At 39.3% G+C, this 26,088-nt stretch overlaps 1 protein-coding gene across 1 annotated transcript in view; it reads left to right on the top strand.

Annotated features, from left to right (window-relative positions):
• The window catches only part of ABCB5 (ATP binding cassette subfamily B member 5), a gene marked incomplete at its 5' end in the record, with an annotated part of 35,022 nt that extends 13,840 nt beyond the window's left edge, over positions 1-21,182 (top strand). The window contains 16 exons of the mRNA XM_082044606.1: positions 668-871; positions 2,112-2,282; positions 5,383-5,544; positions 5,998-6,231; positions 8,187-8,333; positions 8,776-8,880; positions 9,663-9,740; positions 10,864-10,947; positions 12,876-13,079; positions 13,925-14,025; positions 15,453-15,593; positions 16,092-16,248; positions 17,904-18,101; positions 19,028-19,234; positions 20,299-20,445; positions 20,962-21,182. Of these exons, the coding sequence (XP_081900732.1) occupies positions 668-871; positions 2,112-2,282; positions 5,383-5,544; positions 5,998-6,231; positions 8,187-8,333; positions 8,776-8,880; positions 9,663-9,740; positions 10,864-10,947; positions 12,876-13,079; positions 13,925-14,025; positions 15,453-15,593; positions 16,092-16,248; positions 17,904-18,101; positions 19,028-19,234; positions 20,299-20,445; positions 20,962-21,159 (2,538 nt within the window). The 3' untranslated portion in view covers positions 21,160-21,182. The remainder of the gene's footprint in view (positions 1-667; positions 872-2,111; positions 2,283-5,382; positions 5,545-5,997; positions 6,232-8,186; positions 8,334-8,775; positions 8,881-9,662; positions 9,741-10,863; positions 10,948-12,875; positions 13,080-13,924; positions 14,026-15,452; positions 15,594-16,091; positions 16,249-17,903; positions 18,102-19,027; positions 19,235-20,298; positions 20,446-20,961) is intronic.
• Positions 21,183-26,088: the final 4,906 nt, after the last annotated feature.

Raw genomic sequence — 26,088 nt, 5'->3', positions numbered from 1 at the left:
TAGTTTAAGAATGCTGCATAGCAGTTGTTGCTGCTAGTTGGAACTAGGTAAACTTTTCAAATATTAAATACTGAACTATCACTATATAATGTATCAAGGCTGCTGTTATCAACACAGTTGTTTCTTAAACTTAGTGTTTCTGTGTCTATTTGTTCTTGCCCTCATGTGTCAGTTTGCTGTTCCTACCCTGTGCTGATGTTAATGTTCATAGGACCATATGATCTAGGTTAAAAATGGCAAATGATCCAGGTTAAAAATAATTTTCCCTACCCATTTAGTCAACTTGGATTATTTATTTGATCTGGCATAAAGCACAGGCACAGAGGCAATTGTGCAGCCACACCTGTGAGGGCAGCAAACTGGCACAGGGGCATAAGAAAAAGGTAAAAAATATGTTCAGAAGCTCAAAAACTCTTAAGCCAGCTTGGACAGTGTGGTTATTGGGAAGGAGGGAGGAAAAAAAGAACAACAACAACAACAACAAACCAAATAACCCCATAATATCTTCAGTTGTAACTTCTCCCCCAGCATAGTTTTCTGCTAAAGACAACATTTTTTAATTTTTTTCTTGTAGCTGATGCTTAAGTCACGTAATAGTAAATAATTAATTTATTATGAACAGAAAGCATTTTTTCAACATTTCTTTGACATATGCTTTTCCTTTCAGATTACCTTAGATGGTCAAGATATTCGGGCACTTAATGTAAAGTGGCTACGAGAAAATATTGGTATTGTGAGCCAGGAGCCTGTTTTGTTTGCAACAACAATAGCCGAGAACATTCGCTATGGCCGAGAAGACATTTCTGATGCTGAAATTGAGCAAGCAGCCAAGGAAGCCAATGCTTTTGACTTTATATCTAAACTTCCTGACGTGAGTTCATGAACTTCTTTTGAGTGTAAGAACGAAAGGTCCAGTTAGGCTGGTGTCCTGTTTCTGAGAGGGATAGCATGGGAATTCAAGTTGTAGTATAACTTCCCAAAATACTCTTACAGCCTCCAGCAGCTTTCAGTTCAGGGGCTTTCTGGACTAGATATTGTCTTTGTTTGGCTGCCCTCAGAGGATTTGTGCCTAAGTCTGGAAAAAATGTGAGTGCCTTAACTCAGGAGAAGGGAAGCTTTACAGCTGTATTATCATCCCAACCCATCTCAGGAGGCATGGGAAGAGTTGGATTTTGGATTTCAGCATCTTCTCTTTAAAAGAGCTTTGTCAGGAGCTGCCTGCATATTCAATAGGAAATTGGGAGCATAACTAAATAAGTACACCCTGAACCACGGCCATTTTTAACAGCTGGGAGCTTGAGCTCTCCTTCTGCCTGAGGTTCACAGCTTTGAACTCTATCCTGGCAGTAGGTGCCTTGCTCCTTTCAGGGTGGGAGCAGAAAGTGAGATCAGTCATTCAAAACATATCCTCAGGAATGGGTGGTATGACCTTCCTTTTGGTCCTGCAGTAAAAAAGATGTGGAAAAAGTTCCTATCTGAGAACCAATTTCAAATTCTGTTACCTCAGAGAGGTGCCCATCTCTCAAGCATGTGCCGTTTCTAATGTGTCAGGCTGTTCCAAGGTTTCTTCCTCCCAGGAAGAGTAATTTGATTATATGTACTCTTAAACAGCTATATAAAGAAAAAAAAAAAAATTACAGTAGACTTTGAGACTTGCCACTTCTGAGTGAGTGACACAGTCAGTAGGACCTGAGTAATGGCTCCAAAGTGGGTGTCTCGGGTTCAGAGGAGGAAACATTAGAGGTCCTGGCAGGTCACTATGATCCCAGACCTACTGGAAAGGTAGGCAGTCCTCAGCAAATGCAGAGATGCATTTTATGGGCTTGCCTTGAGAAAGCCCAGGGTTTGGAGCACTATCTGAGCAAGTAGTAAAGATTAAGACTTTAAAAAATGTTCAGTTTTGAGTTAGACATGTAAAGTATGTGATGGGGTAGGAGGGCTTGGCCAAGGGCTAGATGGCTGAGTATCATTGCATGTTTGCTCTACCCATGCTCATGTCAGACAGAGAAAGCTACCTCTAGTCTAGGAGCTGAGTCCTTATGACTGCACAGAGAAGCAAGGAGTTCATTTGAGTCAATTCACAACTTCTATTTTGTTTTCTGTTTCCTCAGAAATTTAACACAATGGTAGGGGAAAGAGGGGCTCAGTTGAGTGGTGGACAGAAGCAACGAATAGCTATTGCCCGTGCCCTGGCAAAAAATCCCAAGATTCTTCTTCTGGATGAAGCTACATCTGCACTAGATACTCAGAGTGAATCCATAGTGCAAGCAGCTCTTGATAAGGTAGGAGTCATGTTATTGAAGCTACCATAAAAGAATGCAACAGCACTTAAGAAAAATCAACATATGGTTTTCACTGCAAGTTTCTATTGGAATAATGAACACTGGAAAATAAAATTTGGATGGATGATTCAGTTTCAGGGTCTTAACAAGGGATTCAAACAATCAAAAATTTACTCAGTAATCATGCCTATTTGAGGGTTTTTTTAAAACTTATTACTAATTACCAAGATATGGTCATGTGTAACTGTAACTCAGATCTCTTGAGCTCCTTTCCTCAAATCACAATTATTTATTTGCTGGTGAAATATACCTCTTATCAAGGCCAGGTATGAGGACTGAATGATCTTTTTCAGGTAGAATAACAGAAATATATAATATAATGTAATGTAGTGTAATATTCCTAGTATTTATTCTTCATTGAATAGTTGTTTGATAACTTTCAGGAAGCTCTTGGGATTTAACCATTTTCTTTCTCTACAGAGACTAAATGCAAGTCACAGAACAAAAGCAGAGCCAGTTACAAATACTGAGTGTCTGTTCCGCTCTTGCTTTTTATCAACCTCACAGCTCTGGGGTGTGCACTACTGCAAAGGAGAGCTGCCTGAGCTTGTACCTAAGCCTCTGTCCCACCAACTCACAGTCCTTTCCTTGCAGCCCTCCTTCATCAGCAGTTTCTACTAGGACATAGTGGAGCCTAGAGGTTTTGATTAAAAAACAAGTTAATAGCTGGGCTGGAATATTGTTTCATTTGTCTAATAATTAAGCAAAAAATGCTGCCTTTCATTTCAGTAGTTATGAACAAAGAGATGAGTTACAAGCATGGCTCAAGAGAAATACAGAATTTACCACCTTCATTGCCAGTCAGTTTAAATCTGAGGTAAAAAGTAGCTGTTGGCTAAATTCACACAACTGTACTGATATTATTTTTGCATCCGTGTGTATAACAATACTATTAATCTAATCTAATTGGTGTATAGTACTATTGCTGTGAACTTATAGCTCAAGTAGCAATCTTTTAGTGTTTAATTTATCCCTCTTCTGCACCTTCTTTAATTCCATGATCAAATACTAACCTTTTCCAGAAGCTTTTTGCTTCATTTAGTGTATAACATCAAGGGAGATCACTCTGTTAAGGAGTCATTCTTCAACATGTTCCCAGAACACACCAAAATGAGCCCTGAATTGTAACTTATTTGTATTTTCACAGCTTTTTGATGTCCATTAATTTAGTCTCCAAATGGGATTTATAAATTTATTCTCAGCACCCCTGAGTGGAAAAAGTGGTGCTAATATCGTTTATTTATACAGCTGAGGAGCAGAGATAAACAGTGTGCATTTGTGAAGTTATTCTGAGCAGTCCTATGCAGATGTTTGTCAGATATCTTTGCATCTTTTAAAGCATTTTGCTTGCTCTGATTGCAGCTCCCAGCTGCAGTCATGAGGGCTTTGCATATTAGGGTACAGGCATGAAAACAGCAGCAAGATAGATCTCCTGTGACAGGCTTTGAGTGATTGCCATCAGACCCATGAAAACTTGGTGGCAGGTATAGGGAAAGAATTCAAATCTCCATGGAATTATTCGTCTACTGAAACTATCCTTGTCTTCTCCATGCCTGTTCCTTTGCCCATATGATGTACAACTTCTGTAGCAAGTAACTTAGAATCACAGAATGATTTTGGTTGGAAGAGATCATTCTTACAATCACAGAGTCCAATCATAACCTAACTCTGGCATTAAACCATGTCCCGAAGAACCTCATCTATGCGTCTTTTAAACACCTTCAGGAATGGTGACTCAACCACTTCCCTGGGCAGCCTGTTCTAATGCCTGATAATCCTTTGCACAAATAAATTTTTCATAATATCCAATCTAAACATCCCCTGACACAACATGAGGCCATTTCCTCTTGTCCTATTCCTTGCTACTGGGGAGAAGAGACCAACACCCTCCATATTACAACCTCCTTTCAGATAGGTGTAGAGGGTGATAAGGTCTCCCCCTCAACCTCCTCAACCCCAGTACCATCAGTCATTCCTCATAAGACTTGTTCTCTAGATCCCTCGCCAGCTTTGTTGCCGTTCTCTGAATTCTCTCCAGCGCCTCAATGTCTTTCTTGTAGTGAGGGGCCCAAAACTGAACACATGATTTGAGGTGGGGCCTCACCAGTGTCAAGTACAAGGGGACCATCACTTCCCTAGTCCTTCTGGCCACACTGTTCTTGACACATACCAGGCTGCTGTTGGCCTTTTTGGCCACCTTGGCACACTGCAGGTTCTGTAACTGTAGAATATATTTGTTGCGGGACATCTCCTTGGGTTCCTCCCCCTGCCTTCAGGCCACCATCTTCTCCAGGCGCCAGGGAGGTGGGAGGCTGTTCCCTCCAGCAGCCGCAAGCTGGCCTGTGCTCACTTGCTGCATGAGGACTGTGTGCGCCAGTGGTCTGCGTGTGGGAGCTGGAGAGGGACAGAGCATGGAACCCGCAGGCTTCAGCGGTTCTTGCTGCCAATCCCAGCAGGCCCCTGTGGAGAATGTATTAGCTGACAATTTGGGATGTAGCTTATTTCAAAAGACTGGGAGAGAGCTTTATGGAGTAGCTGAAACTCATTTCTGACCCCAGATGTGCTCTGTTCCTCTATGCTTTCCTGCTAAGTCTTGTCAGAAGTCATGCTAATGTTGTACTTCCAAAAATATGCACAGACAGTATATAAAGAAAATATCATTTCTTTATATATTAGCTATCCTAGCATTCTTTTGAGAAAGATCTAACTACATTCTCACTGTGGTTCCTTCCCATGTGTACATACACATGGAAACACTTTATGGGCAAATTTAACTCAAACAGTCCAAGTTTAGTACAAAGTCAAGTAACCTTAATTATAACTTTTAATACCTGCATTAGTAAGATTAACGTGAAAGTGTCCTTAGAGTGTTAAACAAGAGACATGAAACCGGGGGAAAAGTCTTTGTTTTCAGAAGGAGTTATTTCTAAAATTTAGATTTTTTAAAAAATGTGTATTATAAATTCCTAAAATAACTGATTTTTTTTCTGTGTTGTTTTCATGCACGTTTTAATATAAATTACCTTTGTATTTCTGTAAGGCTCGGACTGGCCGTACGACTATTGTGGTTGCTCACAGACTGTCTACCATTAAGACTGCTGACACTATTGCTGGATTTGAGAAAGGTGTCTTGGTTGAACAAGGAACACACAGTGAACTCATGTTGCAGAAGGGACTCTACTATTCTCTTGTAACACAACAGGTAAGGGCAAATTATTTTCTCTTCACAAAGTTGTGAAATGCTGGTATGTTGGAGCCATTTTCTGTCCGTAGGTCCTGCATGTTGTCCAGCTGGCAGCTGCTCAGCCCCTTTAGTCTGGGCACAGACACAGGCTTGGAATTCTAGGGGGTTTGCCTAGAAAAGTGTTTCACATTTATGCAATCCAATATGTCAAAAACGTGAGTAGAAGGTATAGACAACATATTTATGGCATAACCACAGAATTGTTAGATTCCAAGTAGATTCCATAGACTGCTTAAATAAAAAAAAAAATCAGATCCAAATAGTCTACTGACATTACACACTGAAATATATGTGGCCTATAGGCAACAGGGATCAGATGATTGAAACAACAGTACTCATGACAAACAAATTTTACCCTTCCTTCTTCCTGGTCAAAACATCTTGTGACTGTATATCATGAATTCTTACTAGAGTTCTAGCAATAATCTTGAAGATGGTGAGACATCAGAAGAAACTGAAGACACAGGGGCTGAGGAATATGAGGAAAATAACATAAATGATCTTGTGGAGGAGCTTCAAGATAATTTTGAAGAATCGGTGATCCCCGGAAAAGGCAGCATTCGAAGAAGATCCAGCAGACACAAGAGCAAGAGGCGCTCTTCTAAGAAAAAGCCCTCTAGAAAAAAGGAAAAAAAAGAGTTGGAGGTTAGTATTAAAACTATGGTTTAGAATTTTAGTGATAATATGTAAGCATAAACACAAAGCACATGATTTTAATTACTTCTAGAGAGCTGGCTGCCATGCAACCTTTACTCTAGTGCTATTACAGTCAGTACTCACCAGGCTGAGCATTTGCTCTAGGAATATGGGGATAATCATGCATGTCTTACCAAAAACTTCATTTTAACAGTATTGACTTTGTGTGGAGGTAGCTTGTGCTGTTGATTTGTTATGCTTCATAAAATTAAACATATTATTTCAGTGTTACTCATTATTTAATTCTATCTAATTAAAATGACTTGTGAGATTTCATTTGCAGGACTTTTTTTCCTCCTGGTACTCACTGTTGCAAATACTGGTGGATAATGTAATCCCTGGGCTGTGCATACCAAGTTTAAATGCACTTTGGAATATCATATTACCTTTATGTCAAACAAAAAATATCAAAACCGTAACATTTTGAAGTGTCTTCTAAGTAAAGTAGCCATTACTTTCTCTCTCTGTTTGTCTTAGTATATGATTTAAAACATCCTGTTCTGGATATTTTTATTCGCATAAAAGACTTTAGGTGACAAATGTCATATAGAAATAAAAGTCATATAGGAAGTTCAGGTTTTAGAAATAGAACTGTATTTTGTCAAAGCTGAGCAAAACTTGCTCAAGGGCAATCAATAGGACCGCATTTCTAGTAGACTCTGGATCACACCGGACTTTGGGTAGGCAGCTCAATAGAAACTTGATTTTGTTTTTTCCTGTTTTGTACTGCTTGAACTAAAGCAATTCTTTTGCATGAAATATATTGGAAGAGTTGATTGGCATGTTTTGGTGTGTGTTTGTTTTTACCTGACTTCAAGGCACTTGAAGTGAAGAAATAAAATGTAAATTCTGAGGTAAAACCATGGATCCTTTTAAATCTATGGAAGTTAGGATCTCATCTGTAATACAGTATCTGATTATTTAAAATTAATCTGGAAGCTTTTGTGTAATTTGTATCTATTAATATTTATTTTCACTAAAATATAGCTGCCAGCTAATACATATTTCAAATACTACAAAGGAGCTGGATCCATTGCTATTATCACAAAAAAGTTATGCAATTTCAAAAGATACCTTTTGTCTGTTTGTTAATACTGCTTAAGACTTCAGAGAAAGTAGTGGGTATTCATGTTCAAGACTTCAGTATTCATCACATTCACAAAAAATTAAGAAACAAAGCATCCAGGAGTTGTAACTATTTAAGAAAGCTCAGCCCACTTTCAGGATTGAGGCTTAGCCACCTTCATTCAGCATCCAAAACATGGGATAAAATAACCAGGAAGCAAAAGAAACTTCTCTTCCTGCTTAATATTTTGTCTCCCTTCCAATGTTTTCATTTTTTGCTTTTCCAGAACTCCCGCTGTGGAGGTATAGACACTTGAATGAATTGGTAAAGCATTTTTTGGTTCTTTCGAAGGAGGTTCAGGCTGACTCTTTCATGCTTTGGTAATGATGCATAGGCTATAGTTTGCAAAAGAGAAAGATGACCTCTCTACCCAGTAGCATTACTGCCAGCCCACTAGCATTTAGCTGAACCAAAGGGATCTTTTCTATGCTCTGAACAGTGAGACTTTCTGTTCTTTATAAAGATTCAAGTGTTAAAGTTGCTATTCATGGTGAGCATTGAAAGTCCTGTCTGACTTTCAATGACCTGTCCTGGTCCTTCTCCCCTGATGACTTAGCCTTTTGTTACATTTTTCCTCCAAACTTTTACAGTGCAGTTGAAGTTCTGGGACATGAAACAGCAAAGCTGCAGATCTCCTGCATGTTTGCTCACTCTGAGTGCACAGAGAGGGCTTTCAGTAGTTTACCAAGACAGCTCAGTACTCAAAGCCTAATGAACACCCACGGGCTGGGGAATATCATGTTTCCAAGGAAAACTTGCAGCCTTCCCTTTCCTGTAGGAAGAAAAACTCCCTGCTGTGCCTTACTCAAGAATCCTGGCTCTGAACAAGCCTGAGTGGCTGTATGTACTGCTGGGAGTGATTGCTGCTGCCATCTCAGGTGGAGTACATCCTGCATTTGCTGTTATATTTGGAAAAATCATTGGGGTAAGTTTTTTTGCAAATACACATTGCAGTCCTGAGTCTCCCTGATGCTCAGCCAGTTCTCCCTATGTAAGACTCTGGGTGGGATTCATTCATATAAGTGGATCCAAGGAAAATGGGATAAATATTGGTGAAGTGGCCCACTAGAGACAGAACCTGGTGGGACTGTGTGTGACTAGCAGAGGAAAGGAGGAACAATAGCTGGAGCTGGAGGAACGAATTAGGGAGATGTAGGTTAAATGGAAAGCTGGACTGTTTTCTGGCCCTCAACAGAAAGTTGATTGCAGCCTGATTTCAGGATCCAGGATACTTACTAAGAGAAATTGAAATAGACAAGTTTATTGAAATGAAGACTGGTTTATGTAACTGGCACTCCTTGTCTGTGTACTCATTTTTGTGTGCGTCGTGGTGTTTTGCTTTTTTTTTTTTTTTTTCCCTTGCACAGGCTTTTCAAGAAACAGATCCAGAAAAGAGGAGTAAAAACACTTTGGTGCTTTCTTTAATGTTTCTTTTACTTGGAGTGATTATCTTAGCAGCATACATAATCCAAGTAAGTGTCACTACACTAAAATGTTAGAAGTTCTTAACTCCCCAGCAGGTTGCAGGTATAACTCATGTCAATGCACTTTGAGAAGCGAAACACCAATCAGAGCTTACAAAAACATGCAGAAATGCCAGGGTTCTTCCTGAGATATGTGGGTTTTATTGATGTGTTTACTTGAAGACATATGTCAGTATTTGCTGTTGCTTTAAATGAGCCACTGAAGGCAATGTGGATTCAGCATGATTGAAATCAAAGATGAGGGTCTGGCCTTAAGTCAAAGTTAAGACTGACGTTTCTTACTGACAGTCTGTAGGCTCTTGCCAAAGTATAAAATAGACTCTTTCCATAGCAGACATTCTTTTTCATAGCATCAAACAAACTCCATCATTTGCTGTTGTCTTACGACTGCTCCGCAACTTGCAGAAAATGTTTACTGCACATTGATGTCCATATCATAAAATCTATTGGTTTGACTGCTGTAAGAGAATGTCTCTGGTAGCAGTCAGAGTAGGGAGGCCAATGACCAGATAGGCAGATTTATCTTCTAACGCTGCTGAGGCATACGAATAAGACATTACAGCAAAGCTCCTGCCTTCTGTGCCATGTTGCTTCATTTCTGTGGGAAAATAGAGTTTCAGGTTCCAGGAAAGTGAATGGCAATTTTCCCAAGACTTACATGTACACAGGGGCTTGCAGGAGACTTTTTGGTGTCATTGCTTTTGTTTTGAGGCTTTATGAACAGAGTTAAAGCATCAGATGAGAAAATGTGACTCTCTTTCCTCCCCCAGGGATTCATGTTTGGGAAGTCTGGGGAATTACTAACAATGAGACTTCGCTCTTTGTCCTTCAAAGCATTACTTCAGCAGGTATGAATTATGCAGCTAGTCTATCATGAGAGCCAGATGGCTTTTGCAGACTATTACAAGGTACACATTGGGTTTCAATTGTGTGGTCTGTAGAAAAGAAAACTAAAACATGTCTCTTCTACTACTAGCTTAGAAAAAAGTACAACTTTTTCCAAAAGTCTCCTGTCCTGTGTACAGTTTAGCTCAGTGCTGCTACTGCAAATAGTCTAATTTTGAATGAGTGTTATTGCAAATGTGCACACTTCTGACACATTCATGTAAGCACAGTTTGCAGCTGTGTGTGCAAGGATGACCAAAAATGTTTAATCTCCCCTGGCTTGAGTGGTCATGGTGCAAATATGTAAGATATAGGTTTAAGTCTAATCTGTTTAGTTCTTTAAATTTAAAGCTACATACTACAATCCATAGCAAGCAGACAATCTGATAATTTTTTACTGCAAAAAATTCAAATTGCCCTATTGCCTCATTACCTATGAGAAGAATAAAGTTACTTGTATTAAACCCTTCCTGTTAATTTGTGCAATTTCATGTCACTTGCACAGGAGTTCTGAAAATGCATAACTTGTCACCTCACACACGCATTTGGGATCAAGAAGCTCTTCGTTCATAGAAACATCTGAAAGGGACTAGGACAGGGAAAAATTAGTGACTAGAAAAAAAAACTGCCACAGCCTTTGGAGGTAAAAGGGCCTCATTTCCTTTCTGTATGTATAAATATAGATAAACCTTGCTTTTCTATAGTTACTGAAACAGGTAACAAAAAAAGAGAATAGTTAACCTCTTTAGGCCCAAGGAAGGACTGATTGAAAGGGGCTTATAATACAAGTTTCTAAATAGGCACATTCAGAAGAACATTACAGCTAATAACACTTTTATTGTGATCAGTTAGATGTTCACAACAGAATTGTACTTTTAAGGTTTTTTCTTTTAGTTTACTCGGAAAATGCTGACTGCAGATGAGGAATATTACAGTTAGACATCATGACTTGTGCTTCCATTTCCCTGTATGCTACCTGAGCAGGAAATGTTTCTTCACTTTATTAACAATACCGATAAATCTGAAATATGGTAAGGACATGTAATTTTTTTAAAGAAAAATTAATAACAATGTCTTTTCTTGCAGGAGATTGCATGGTATGATGATCAGAAAAACGCTGTTGGTGTTCTGCTAACTCGGCTTGCCACAGATGCTTCCCAAGTCAAAGGGGTATGCTGATTCTTGTTTGCTTGTTTGTTTGTTTGTTTTTTCTAACTAACACTAATTGTAGTTTCCAAAGGATACTGAGATTATTTCAGAACACAAGGCAGTAAATCTGCCCCACAGACTGGCAGATGTATTTATATAGCATGCTGTTGACACCTTGGAAATGGCTTCCCAGCTGATAAATTATGAGAACTATGAAAAAAATCAAGCAGATGTTCATGTAACTTTCATTTCCCTCCCTTCAAATCTTAAAGCTAAGTATATAATAACTGTAAACCATTTTACTATGCAAAGTGAAATCTGTATGTGCTGGGGACCAGAATCAGTAGACCCTGGGTTTTTACACTCTGTGATGGGTGTCATCTGAGTACCATGAAGAAGTTGCATCTGCACATGATAAAAATCTTTACTGACCTTAATGAAGATAACTCTTCTTCCTATTCCCACCAAATATGCTTCACATACAAGCAGGCCAAATGGTAAGAAATGGCCCAGCATTAATAAAGTACACCAGGGAACATGATGACCAAGGGAGGGAATGATTCAAGGTGCTGTTATGGGACAGATGGCCACTGGCAGGAGAATATGGCAAATTCTGCATAGTCCCTGATCATCTGCCAAATGTCTCTGTTTCTTCCCTTCTACCTGAAAAAAAAAAAAAAAAAAAGTGGGAAGAGGGAATCACTGCAAGGCTTGTAGGGAAAAGTTTTCTGTTTTAGTGTCTTTCTGTCCTTCAAATTTGTGCATCAAAAACCCTTTAATCTCTAGGTTTTTCAGTCTTGGTAGACTTTGTTTCTCTCTCCTGTCCTACTTCCTTATGAGCTAGTAGTGAGAAAATAGTCTTTGACAAAACTTAGTCATTTTCATTTTTAAAAGTTCCAGTTTGTTTCAGTGGCATTAAACTATTTCACCCTATCAGGACAGGATATCAGAGGGATGCACAAGGTCCCCTAACTACAAAAGCCAGTTAAGGGCATGGATTGCTCTCCAAAGCTATTGTGTTCTCTGGAGCACTACAGAGTGTCAGTAAATAAGTACCGTGCTTCATGCTGCGCTGGCTGAAGTTTCCAAATCCATCTTTATGTACAGCCCCTAGAACATATGGCAACAATTCACCTTGGCATTGGTTTAATTATTACTATTTTAAATTTTATTGAACAAGAAAAGTCTTTTCAGGGCAGGAGTCTTTGGCACAAGACAGAAGAATTTTTCTTCCCACCCAAGGATTTTTGTTTTTTTCCATCAAGACGAATTTTGGAAGATGAACTATTTCCACAGGGTTGATTTCAGACCTTTTCTCTGCAGAACAGAGCCCACCCAGATGCTTAGTGCTAATCATCTCTCATTTTAAAAGTTCTTGATGAAAAGGTTACTTAAGCTGTGGGGAGATAGGAGTTCTTCAGTATGAGTTCATCTTTCCCACTTGTTATCCCTGCTGAGATAAAGCATTTCTGCAGGGTGGCCAAATTCAGGTTTGGTTTTTTCTGAGAACACAACCCCAGGTGCAGCAGTGTGAGAACCTGAAGATTAGTAGTTTCCACCACCACTAGTGGGCTGGGTCAATGAATGACTGTTGTTAGAAGCTCCTCTAGCCTAATGCTGGGCACTCACCCGCCAGCGTGTTCTACTGTGACTGTGGCCACAGTCTCTTGTTCCTCAGGTAGAGTAAGTCCCAGATATGTATTTCATTAAACAATTGCCATGACCAACTGTTTAGACTCCTTTAACCTCTCTTGAAATCTTGAATGCTGGCAGGTAAGAGGAGCATCTAGGAACAGTTATGTAAATAGGTGCATAATGTCCACACACGTGATCACGTGTGGTTTCATTTTTCCAGCTGTACCACTGGCCTTGACTGTGTAGCAATTTCAAGTGGGTAACAAAGGGAAAATCTAATTATGGATATTTGGGGGTTTCTGGGGTTTTCTTAGGCAACTGGAAGTCGACTTGGACTGATGACTATGACTGTCTGTACCCTTCTGACTGCCATCATTATTGCTTTCATATACGGCTGGCAGTTGACTTTGCTTATCCTGGCCTGCATTCCTTTCGTTATTGCTACAAATGCTGCGAGTGTTAGCGCTGTGTCTGGTCATGCCGCCAAGGATCAAAAAGCTTTGGAAGAGGCTGGAAGAGTAAGTTCTCCAATTTTAAGTACATGGTTATGGTGTGAGATCACTTTAAAGGACAACACTGTAGCTGTATTACAGCTGACTCAGTTATCGAAGATAAGTGAAGGTGGGAGAGGAGAGGACAGGACAGGGTGGGGGATGAAGGGAATGTTTATAATATCCCCAAGAAAGCAAAACATAGATAACACAGAACATCTGTAAATTAGACTATAAAAATGCATTTGAAAGTCTCCACAGTGAATTTCTGGGCAGGGACTGTTGTAACAGCAGCAGCCCTGGCACTGCTGCGCCTTGTGCCTGGGGTGAGCAGCATCACTCTTCACTGCTCTATGCTGCATCCAGAGGCATTGCAGGGCTGAGCCACAGAGCCCTGACATTGCTGCTTTTTTATTCCACTATGAAATATAAACCATTAGTGTGCAGAAGGGTTTCAGGCTACTGTCTTCATTCACCTGATAGTGCTTTTCCAGGAGACAGAATAATCTATGAGAAAGTGCCAGCTGTGCCCAGATGATTGGGGTTTGTTCCTTTTTCATTGGATAAGGTTTAACTAATTGGAGTCACAACCCATGGGTTAGGGCAGGGGCTGCTGATGCTTCCTGCATGTGGTCCCAAGATTCTGAACTCAAATACATTGTTGGCTTCAGCCTCCCATTGTCTTGTGACTGTGGGGTGAATAATCTCATTGCTCTGGGCTTTCCTTCACCTGGTAACAAGACCCCAATCTCCTCTCCTAAGCAAACACTTTCTGATCTAAAATAATAAATGCTAGACAAGAGACAGCATTTAGGAGGTATGTTGTAGATTGAAATTGTAAGGGATTATCTCTTATTTATCTCCCAATTTAGATTTCAACAGAATCAGTTGGAAACATAAGAACTGTAGCTTCACTGGCCAAGGAAGAATTATTTTATGAAAGATATGTTGCAAGTTTGAATGGTCCATATAGGTGAGACTTTTTTCTTTAATAATTCTTTCTTTGTACATTTTAGTCTTTCAGATTTATTGTAAATACATTTATTGAAAACTGTCCAATACCCACAAGATTGAGAAGGATATCAATAACCATGTACATAGTTTTAAAATGTGATCACTTGGTATATTTTAATACACATTCTTAAATGCAGAGTGAAAGAATATTTGCAGGATTAGCCTTGTCATTACGCAAAACTTTATAAACTGCACTCTCTGCTTATGTGTTACAGAATACTGTATTTGCTTGTATATGCCTAGAATATAGGTGATATATATATATATATATATATATATATATATATATATATATAGTATACTGGATTGATACTAGTTAATGCAGGAACTGACAGTTAACTCTCATACCACAGCCTTTATAACATAAACCAGCTTTATTCCCCTCATATGACTTCGAAACCTTGAAATGAACTTCATATGTTTCCCTTGTTTGACCCTCTACATCTCACTGTCTTGTTTCCATTAAAACACATTTGAATCATAAGGGATGCCAGATTTTTCTAACTCCATTTTACTTAAAGAAAATAATCCAAAATCCAATTCGTTTCTTTCCTCCTTCAAGGTAACTAACATAAAAGAAGGAATTGAAAGTAATACATTATATAACCTGTCCTCAGCCAAAACAGTGTTAAAATTCAGTGTCTAGTGAACAGGTAATACTCCAAGTTGTGGACAGAATGCTCGCCTGAACTGTCAAAGGTCTCCAATTTACAGCTCAGACTAGAAAGGAGATTTCTGTTTCCTCAGAGAGCATCCTAAACCATGAGGGCAGAGAGTACTCCAGATTCTGATTCAGTGTGCATTCCATTTAGCTACACAAAATGAAACTTCTCCACAAGGATGGATTTAGAAATAGAGGCTTAGTCCAAACCCCGGCAGGGATACCCAGCAACACATCCCTGTTCCAAGTCGGAATGAGAGGTCCCTGCTCGGTTGGAAAGACCTGGTGGAAAACCACAGGCAGCTCTTAGCCTGGGCTGGAGCCTGCTTGTTTTCTTAATAAAATGGGTCACATGTGGTAGTTGTGTTGGTTGGTTGGTTTGGTTTTGCTTTTTTGTTGTTTTGGTTTAGTTTTATTGTGTTCTGGTGACCTGCCCTGATATGATAAAGCAAAGGAAGAGATTTAAGATAACACAACTGACAGTGAAGTATCTCATTTCGCTAACTTGCTGTCCTTAGGGCAGGTCCATGCCACAGTGCAGGATGCTTTTAGAGTATGGCAGTGGCTGCTCCTGTGTGTGCGCATATTCTGAGCTTGTTGGTTGTGTTTTCAGGGGTTGAGTTGTATTACTTGAAAGCTTTAACTCATAAATCTGGCCATCCCCCAGCCAGTGTTTGCTGTTTCTGTTTTACAAGTTATTTACAGAAAGTCTCTTCCTTTATCAGAGATTCTCTGACAAAAGCTCCTTTATATGGATTTACCTATGGAGTAGCTCAAAGTGCAAACTACTTTGTTAATGCAGCAGTCTTCAGATTTGGGGCATGGCTCATTGCCCGTTGTCTGACCAACTTTGAGAATGTGTTTATGTGAGTATACTTTATAAAATGTAAACAAACAAAAAAAAATACACAATAGTGGTTTCAATGTTTCAATGCATGCAAATTATTTCATCTGATTACAGAGGTAATGGGGTGTAGAAATTCAGGAATTCACATGGGTTGGGACTGCAGTTTGGACAGAAGGGTTGTTTTGGGGAAAGGTGTGTATTTGGGCAGTGAAGAAGCAAGCATGTGGCTGTGCTCGGCACACCTACTCTGGAGAAGTCTTCGCTGTTTGACATTCCTTCAAGACAGAGGGTAGTGCATAGAGAAGTGATGTGACACCACTGCTCATATACGAAGTACTTCTAGGAATAAACAGAACTTCCTAATACCGGATGACATCTTGAGGGGTGAGGAGCTCCAGAAATGTCATAATCTAAAGATGATTTAAAAATTTATTTTGAGGGTTTACTTTAAACATGAGGAAAACAACCCATTGTTCTACCTGAAATGAGTGCTGGTGCTTTGTCTCATATTTTTTAGAGTCTTCTCTTCCGTCATATTCGCAGCTATGAATGTTGGTCAATCTGCTTCCCTGGCACCAGATTATGGCAAGTCTAGAATGTCAGCTCAAAGAATCTTTCAACTTTTGGACAGAAAACCTCTAATGGACAGTTATAGTGAAGAAGGTAAAAAATTGGTAGGTATTTTTTCAGAAAAAAACCTTGAAACAAAATAAATTAGTAATGATTTATTGTCTTAAGATCGTATTCATAGATAGATTTTTTGGGGTTTGGGGGGTTTTTTAGGATGTCACAAAAGACAGACATTATATAAAATAGTGGTACTGCCTTGTTATTTTTAATGGGTCATATTTTTTGGTTTTTGGTCATAAGTGTATGCTCTTAAATGTAGTTTTGTTCTGAATGAGCTAAAAACAAATATTACTTTTCATTCTGACCCACCTCTTAAATGGTTTCAGGAAAATATTAACAATGTCAGTTCCATTCGCAGTAGCATTGCCTTTTTAAGGGTTTACAAGAGAAATGAAATACAAGTGGATTTTTCTACTGTTTAGGTAGATAAGAGAGACTAGCTCCTTCAAAGACAGAACAGTTTTGCTGAAATCCATCCTCCTACAACTGTGGAAACTCTTACAAGTAAAAATGTGCTCTTGTGATGTCAAAACTACCTTAATGAATAATCTGGTTTGCTCTGAAGTTGGTGGGGAGGGGAGAAGGCAGGGGGAACAACAAGAAAAACAAAAAATGACAACAGGAAAAAAAATCACACTCGAAAAAATCACCTCTAAAACAAAATTATCATTAAGGAAACTGACCTCAGCACTTGTCAAATCTCTGCATGAAATGCTTTATGTTTACATGATCTGGAAAGATTTGTACATCCATCGAAGTTTAAAATGTACTTCCTGTGTAGGTTTTAGATGGTAGACCCTATTCAGGAAGCATTAAGCTCATACACAGGATTTTCAGCCTTTAAAGTTGTGAGCACATCTGCATATCTTCTTGAGCCAGGGCCCTCCAGCACAGACATTGAAAGATTTGGCAGAAGATACCTGGTAAAATAAAACTTAAATGAAAATATTGCTAATATAGACTGGACTAAAATACCAATGATGCCTGTGATGTCTGCAAAGCAAAGCTTTGAGCCCATTAAATTAGATCATCAGCTACTGTGAGACACTGTGCTGGTGGTGCTGCTGGTATGGACATAGGGCTTGTTCCTACCCCAAATGATAGGAGAGATAATAGCCTTGATGTGTGCCCCCTTCCTTTCACTTGAGTTTAGAAATTGACCTGGCTAGAATGGCTAATTAACAACTATAATTGCTGTTTAAAACACAGCTTGTCCTACAGCCTGTAAATTACCTCTTAAAGAATTTAGCACTGATATCTAATTAGCCGATCTTGACCTTGTGTTACATTTGTTCAAATTGTGCTACCTGCAATGTGAGGTCAGGAAAGCAAATGCCAGAGATTATATCAAGAGTAGAAATGCTTCAATTACATGTGTCAGAAAGGAAAAAACGTTAGTGTTGTTTATTTGTCTAAAGATATTCTTTTCAAATGTGAAGTAAAAAAAAATATATAAGAGATGGCATAAAACTCTTTCTCCAGAAGGATCTAGTAATTTACATCTGCAAATCATCCCATAAATAATGATACTACACTCAATCCAATATGTAATTTAAAAAAAACTTCAAAAGCAGTTTTGAAAACACCCTCTCAAACTTTCTTGTAAGTTCTCTCATTTCAATAATCAAGTCTTACAGATGTTATTATAGTTAAAGCTAATAAATGCTAATATGAGCATGTGAACTCTATTACTTTTCAGGGCAATTTTGAAGGCAACATTGAATTCAGAAACGTCCATTTTGTATATCCAACAAGGCCAGAAGTTCAGGTTTTGCAAGGACTCAACGTGAAGGTTAACAAAGGACAGACTCTGGCGTTAGTAGGAGGCAGCGGCTGTGGCAAAAGCACATCTATTCAGCTCTTGGAGAGATTTTACGACCCATTGGAAGGACAAGTGGTAAAAATAGACTTGTGTGGCTATCAATAACAATTAAATCTACAGAAGCCTCTGTCTTATGAAGTTTCAGAGGCTTTAAATGATTGTAACAATACCTCTGGAGAAATGTCTTTTTTAAAAGGTGTGAGTTACTGAGGTTGTGGCTCCAGTGGAGCTGAAGGCAACCTCAAGACCCCTGTCATTGCCTGCCCCCTGCATCAGACACACATGCCAGCATGGCCACCCAGGTTGGCACAGTATAGTGGCTCAGGGCACTGATCTCAATGGGGAAGAGAATGACGGGGTCACGCTACATCACCTCCCCAAAGCTGCTCACAGCCTGGTCACACAGGGGCATTGTGTTCATGTCATTCGCTTGTCAAGTGTATAAGTCATCTCGTTAATATGAATTCACACATTAGGGACATAGCTACATGATTCAGGTAGTACAAATGTAATCCCACAGGGATGCTATTGCATCACCATTGGAGGGTTGCAATGGGCTTTATGATGAAGGCCCCATCCATGGGTATAGAAAGCCCAAGGAAACCTCCCTGGAGGTTTTATCATTGAGTTAAAGGCCTAAAGCTGTGAATATTTATTGCTGTGTTCAACTTCTTCAGGACAGGCTTTTCCATGAGGTTTCCAGTGCTTCTTGTGGTCAGTAGGGCTGGAAGGACTGCAGGAACAGCCTGCGATCTACACTGTGTCTCTGTCTGCTGGGAAATGGAGGCAAAAACACAGACAAAAATAAAAACTACTGAAAGGAAATATTTCATCTATACTGCTGGTTCTTTTCCATTTTGCATGCAAAATTTGCTTAGTTTCACTGGCAATCTAACACGTAACAGGCTTCCTCTTACAATTCATGTTTCCTGTTTACAGTGTGTATTTGTGGTTGAGCTCTGTAGTCAACTTGGCATAATTTGTCTGTTGCTTTTTTCTAGTTGGCAGATGGATTTGATACCAGATCTTTGCAGTTACAATGGCTGAGGTCCAGATTGGGCCTGGTGTCACAGGAGCCCATTTTATTTGACTGCAGCATTGCTGAAAATATTCGCTATGGAGACAACAGTAGGGTGGTTAGTCAGGAGGAAGTTGAAGAAGCAGCTAAGGCAGCTAACATTCATTCCTTCATTGAAAAACTGCCAGAGGTAAGAGATAGTGACCTTCTATTCACAGTGATATTAGAGATTTGGAATGATATAGAGAAATCTAGGTAACACTCATATAAATGAATTAAAAAATAAACATTTTTGTTTCCCTCAGTAGGAAAAAATATAGAATTTATGTTTAAAAGTGTTGGTGTGTTTCAAGCTTTAAATCCTCCTTGGTTTATTCAAAAAAAAAGCACTGATATTCGAATTAATATAGGGGTAGACAAAATAGAATATGGGGGGAGAGAAATAAGAGGACACTTTATGTACAAATAAGTCCTCACAATTTTTTTGGTTTTTTTTCTTTTTATATTTGACAGCAAAAAGCTTCTCAAATTACTCTTAGGAAGCTTTTTTTTTTTTTTTCTCTGAAATAATTCAGTAAAACTAAATGCTCTATTTCTAATTGGATGTGCATGCACCCAGAGTGTTTCTTAACAAATATGAAGGGGCAATAAATCAAAAGAGAATGAGAGAATGACACAGCCCTTGACCTTCATGCTTGCCAAGATTTTGGTTCTAACAAGGCAAAATATTCTGATAGTTGCTTTTCACTGTAGTTCTGTGTAACTTGAAAAGGATGCAATGATGCTGAAAATTATTTAATCTTCATTACTACTAATGACATTTGGGATTCTTTATTAACTAGTAATGCAGGATCAAGTTCTTCATGTATATGTCATGAAGCACTAAATCTCTAGTTAATCTTAAAATCATATGCTCCTGGGCAGGTGTTTGTGGACAACTTATCACTGTATTGCTGGTGGCACCATTGAACACCTATTCCAGTCTTTAGGGAAGAAAATTTTCAGACCAGATATAAATATGTGTGGCTATAAAGCTGTATATATAACTGTTTATACTAGAGGTGTTTATAAAACCTTAGCTTTATTAAAACCACTTGCACTATTCTTTCTTTTCAAGGTGGAAATACCTAGTCATTTTTATAGCCACACATAAAACTACTTTTCTAATCTTCCTTCTCTAACAGTATTCACAGGCCTTCTTTTTATTTTTTTCTTTTTGTTTTTATTTTATTCTTTTTAATTTTTAACATCCAGAAATATAATACCCGAGTGGGTGAGAAGGGAACACAACTTTCTGGAGGTCAAAAACAAAGAATAGCAATTGCCCGTGCTCTGGTTCGTAATCCTGCCGTTCTGCTTCTTGATGAAGCTACTTCTGCTCTTGACACAGAAAGTGAAAAGGTGAGTAATGATTATTGTATGAAATATATATGTCTATGTACTTGGCTAGTTGCTTTCTGTAAAATAAAATGAAGGCAAACATGTTGCAAATGCTCAGCCGTGAAACAACAGGGTGGGTGTATCACAGTAGCTTTTCCAGCTGCAAGCTCTGAACTGAATGACACTAGGAAGCTGTGCATATCTGCTAAATAAACAAGTAGAAAACCCCAAGATTTTAAGTAGAAAACGTCATGAGGAGCTGATACTTTTTAGCTGTATTTGATGCTAAATATAAAATTTGTGTTCTGACCCAAACTGGATCCCCAAGAACCCACTTCTCAATGTCTCATTTCTTTGATCAGTCTCACTGACCTCAGTGAGCAACCCTGTTGAGTGAGGGTCTCATGCATGCACTGCCTTGTATATCTATGGGAAATGTATTCAGGTGATAACAAAGAGTAAGAAATCAAATGTGGTTCCTATGACAAATGAAGGTTTTCCGGTTGCTAACAGCATTTTCATGATATCTGTGTGCAGATCGTCCAGAAAGCTCTGGATAATGCCCGGCAAGGTCGAACTTGCATCGTTATTGCTCACCGCCTGACGACCGTACAGACTGCAGACATCATTGCAGTGATCCAGAATGGCAGGGTGATTGAGCAGGGCACCCACAGCCAGTTACTGGCAAAGGAAGGACAATACTATGCCCTTGTAAATGCACAAGTCTCTAATTAGCACTGTTTGCACATTTTTTTACTTTTTTATTTTCTGGGAAGACACAACAAGCTTACAGAGAATTAATGTCTGTGCTGATGGAGCAGGGACCGTGCGTTGCAGCCTGGTTGCTGTAGCCAGTGTAGCCTTTGCCTCACACACCCATGGGGATGAGCAGTGCATGCCTGGGGGTGGGTCATGGAAGGTGCACGGGGGACTCCCAGGGGCGGAATCTGCTGGGCAGTTGTGGGGATTGTATGATCTGGAGGGAATGAGACCTGAAGTAGTCTCATCCACACCATGGCTGAAGTGGGTCACCCTGTTCTTGCTGTTCCCCCAAACCCTGGCCCATATCATGTGCCATAGACCAAGGCAGTACCAGAGTATGACAGTGGTTAAGCACCATGGATAAGCACTGAGCTGGTGCTTGTGCTTGCTCCTTGGATTTCTTCACCAGCCAGATGAAGCCATAAAGTCATCTTAATTAAAGATGACTGTCATTCTTACTGACTGCTGAGGTTCCAGATAAAGGCATTTGTATTAAATTTAGAGATAACAGGTTACATGTGAGGGCTTGTTGGGCTTTTTCCCCACTTTTGCTACATTTCTAATATTACTGTGCTTCACACATTTCTTGGAGATCCAATATTCTATTTCAGACAATAATTGTAATAGGTACAAGCTTTCCATATACAGATAAAGTGACATAAAATATATCATTATTTTATTTAGTATTTTTTTATTGCTGACCTAACAGGTTTTAATCAGTCTTTGCATTCATCAGGGTAATTTCAAAAGTCCTGCAGGACAGTTAGAATGGCATCTTTTGGAGTGGACTCATGTCAGCCATGTAAATAACTTTTCTTCAAAAAAATAAAAATAAAAGTGATTTTCAATATGAGTCCTTTATTTTGAATTAATATAGTGCTTAGAGACTAAGTGGTGGACTTGGTAGTGTTAGGTTAATAGTTGGACCTGATGATCTTAAGGGTCTTTTCCAACCTAAGTGATTCTATGAACAATTTTAAACACTGTTTGAAGTGTTGGCAAAACTTGTTTACACATGTGCTTTAATAATTGGTTATTCCTCAGGGTGCTGCAATACATCCTTCAACAGTTGAAGAATATGTGCTGTGTAGTCAGAGTGACTCAGCAGCTGGTTTTTTTTCTTTTTGGCTGGATAAACCCAATGGCAGCATTTTAATTTTCCAAGGGTTTGCACGTGGCTTTGGGTTAGGATTTATGGCTTGAAGTACTTTATAACTTCCAGATAACTCTGCTCAATTGTAGCAGACAAAACTTACAGTAATGACTATCTCCTTCGCTCATTTCAATTGTTTTCCGGCATCAGGATCCATGAGGGGAACAAAACACACAAAAGAAAACAAATTCTGGTCTCAGCTTTGCCAAAATAAATACAGTTGCTCTCCCTCACAGTTTTTCTCAGGGATTGTTACAAGAGAAATTATCACTCATTCAGCCACCCCTCTTGCATGACCTCTTCACTTTCTCGTGATAGGCAGATACTGCAGGAGACGCTGCCCTGATTACATTCCAAATTATCCAATGTAGGCTTCAATTAATTCCTTTTCCCTGTTTTATTTCTGCACTGGAGTTAAAATTATAAGCAGCAGAGTGTGATTCTCAGTTTTTAAAATAAAATATCTTCCATTTTAATCCAGAAATCTTTTGGGGAAAGAAAGAGTTATTTTGTACTTTTGGGTTAGATATATATATGGTTTTCATCACAGTTGTGATGAATAATGTATCTTTATAATATTACAATTCATTACAATCTATTGAAGTAACAATTAAGACAAAGTAAAAATGGGAAATTAATTTAAATAGAGATGGTTGCTAAGCTAAGGCTCTGTAACATAATGAATCACCTAACATCTGGGGCTAGTTAATGGAGCATCTGTGGAAAACACTGTATTCACATCCATGAAGATAATGAAGATGAATCCAAAATGTGCTTCCTTCCCAACAGCTTGGAATTATTTACTAGCACAGGGGCAAAAGGGGTGAGGAAATATGCACCATTTGACCTGGAAGGTGCTGAAAGAGCTGTAGCATGGTCAGCCTAGAAAAATAAGTTCTATGACTTGTGTTTCCCCTCATTTGCTCTTTCAGAGGTTAACATTACCTACCATGGAAAGAAAAGTGACTGCACTTACATCCCTTTTGACATGTTCCTCACCCTTGTTTACATAGAGCATTGTCATGCTGCAATAGCTGGACAGGCTCAGTACCAGCTATGTACGTCAAGGATTGTTCCCTGTGGAAAGGTAGGTGTGGATTTTGGCTGGAGCCAGAAAAAGCAGGTGCCGATGTCGTGATGGAGGGATTGTGTGTGCACTGCTCTGAGGTCTAGCAGCTAAATGGGGAAAGAGCAGTACCAGACAGATGTGCCTCAGGACACACTCAGTTCTCACAGGATTATAAAGGGGAAATAAAAGCCACGACTGAAGTAAATAACATTGATTTATTTAAGTTCACAAGTGAGATGTTACGTAACATAAGAACATACTTTACTGATTTATCTCACTACAAACATACTGAAAGCCACACATATCACAGTCTTGTTTAAAAGATCAGCTACACATCTAAGAAAAACACTGGACAAAAACAAGTCCTACCCAACACAAAAGAGATGATGAGCAAGGAAATAAAGCAAAATGCCAGCCACCTATGAGAATGACAAAAAAACACACTACTGCATGCCTGCTAAAAGACAGACTGAGCAGGATGACTTTACTGACTCCATGAGCTATAAATATATTAATATGCTCAGCTCGTAGGCACTAATAACAAACTCTGGTGGTTTAATTCGGACCATCCAAGTCACCTTCCCAGCTGGACGTGCCCATACAGCTTGCAGGCTGGCTCTGATTAAAAGCAGATCTAAATTCAGAGACAAATGCATCTTAGAAGCACCTTTTCAGCACCAGACCCTAGACTGATATAAAGATCAAAAGAATTAGTCCTGACAGAAAAGCCTATGAAGACACATCTTAAGAGCAGAGGATTCATCAGCCCTGTTGCTCTCTGTCCTGTGCTGCCATCTACCCTGAGTGCCAGAGTTAAAAGACTTCCCTTATCCCTGCCCAAGCGGAGCTTGTGTTCTCCAAACATGCCACAACATGGTGAGTCACTGCGGTGTCACTGGGGACCTCACCCCTAAGATGAATGCCAAGAAGATAGTGATGAAGGAAATGCATCAGCCCATGTTTGTCATGGAACACCAAAGGGCTTTTTCATTACTAGATGAGAAGCACTTAGCCCATACACTTGCTTTGTGCCAGCGCCAATCTAAGCCTCCAAGGGAATTATTAAGGTATGATGTCCCAAAAAAACTGAGCGAAGACTTCAGTGAAAGCATTCATAAAGGCATTTTGGAGAAAGAACTGAGAGTGTCTTAATGACTTGAGCCCACTGTAGTATCACATGCAGCTGTTAAAACTGATTACAACTTTGTAATCATTAGTCTAGTTAAAATGTTAATACTAATGCAGACTGAAGCCCCAGAGATGAGATAAGTAGTTGACATGTGAACTAGAGGGCACAGGACCTGATTATCCTTATGAGCCCAAATTGTTTATTGTCCTTTTGTTTGTATGATCATTGGAGTGTACCAGTCCCAGTGGGTGTGGATGTTTCCCATTCCTGGATGTGTTATTTCAGTCTGAAATACCTGACAGCAAATAGGGAATAACACTGTCTGCGGAACATTAAATTAATATAATGTTTATCATCACATGTTTTTTCCCAGATGTCTACTTTCCTCTACAGCTTATACAATTTCAATTTATATTCATCTAAAACCTGTAAAGTATGCGTCCTCATGAAGAAGGTACTTAATAATGCTGGTTGTGTGGCAAGAAGGAAAACTTTCCTTAAAATTTAAGTTCACCACCCTTGTACTTTTAGAAATGATCCGGATTTTTTTGAGAAGTGGGAAGAAAAGAACAATTAGAGTTCTTTTAGGATCAGCTGAAATACTAAATCAACGTGTCTTTTTATTTTTTTTTAACCTGGATTAGATTTAGAAGTTTAATTAAAATTTGGAGAGTTTGCAAAATTCTACTAAACAACCTGTGGCAGGCAATAACCGACCTGTCCTTTCCTGGCTACCATCAACGCACATTGTACCACTGACTTTTCACTTATGTGTTTGGAAGTGGGAATGTGTCTGGCTGAGGGAACTCGAAGGGCTTTTGTCATACTGAGCTTTAGGAAAATTCCTGTCAGACTTGGGAGCGGGCCTATTTAAATGTTAATGGTCGGGTTTTTTTCAGCTAATTAGGAAGGGATCGTTAAGGTCCGTTCACCTGACATTGCTGGAGGGTTTGAAGTGAAACTGCTCTCCTGGACTGTTTATGCTGTAAGAAAACAGCTGCTCTTGTAACACCGTTAAAAAAAAATAAATAAAGAGGGCGCAGGGAGGGGAGCAGATATTGATGATATTGATCTGCTAGATCTGAGATCCTACCAAATAGATACCAGTAGGACAGTTGATAACCTAGTGCCGATGGAATTGGGATTTCAAGGGTTAAATATCTTCTCTGGATGAGGTTTGTGCTTCCTCTTCCATGAAGAAGCATTTTGGTACAGAAATGCTCCAGCTCTGTCTGCATTTAGGGCTCACTTGCTACCTGCTACCAGAGGCAGTCTACACAAAGAACTCATTTTTCTAAGGAGGAACAACCAAAAGCAGAAGAGTTCACACATTTTTTTCTGGAGCCGTGGTTGTGTTTTGCTGAAGAAGGAAATAAAGTGACAGCTTTTCAAAGGTATTTCCAAGCTCTTCTGTTTGCAAATGGACTTGGATTATACTGGAGAAACATGGCTTGGCAGTCACTAAAGCTATATCCAAACTGCACATGAACTGGTCAAGACAGCGGCTGAGTCAGTATATTACTTGACCTCTTCTCATGTATCCATACTGCT

Source organism: Streptopelia decaocto (genome assembly GCF_964273445.1).
Source record: "Streptopelia decaocto genome assembly, chromosome: 2".
In the NCBI taxonomy this organism is placed as follows: domain Eukaryota; kingdom Metazoa; phylum Chordata; class Aves; order Columbiformes; family Columbidae; genus Streptopelia; species Streptopelia decaocto.
This window is presented reverse-complemented; position numbering and strand designations above follow the sequence as displayed.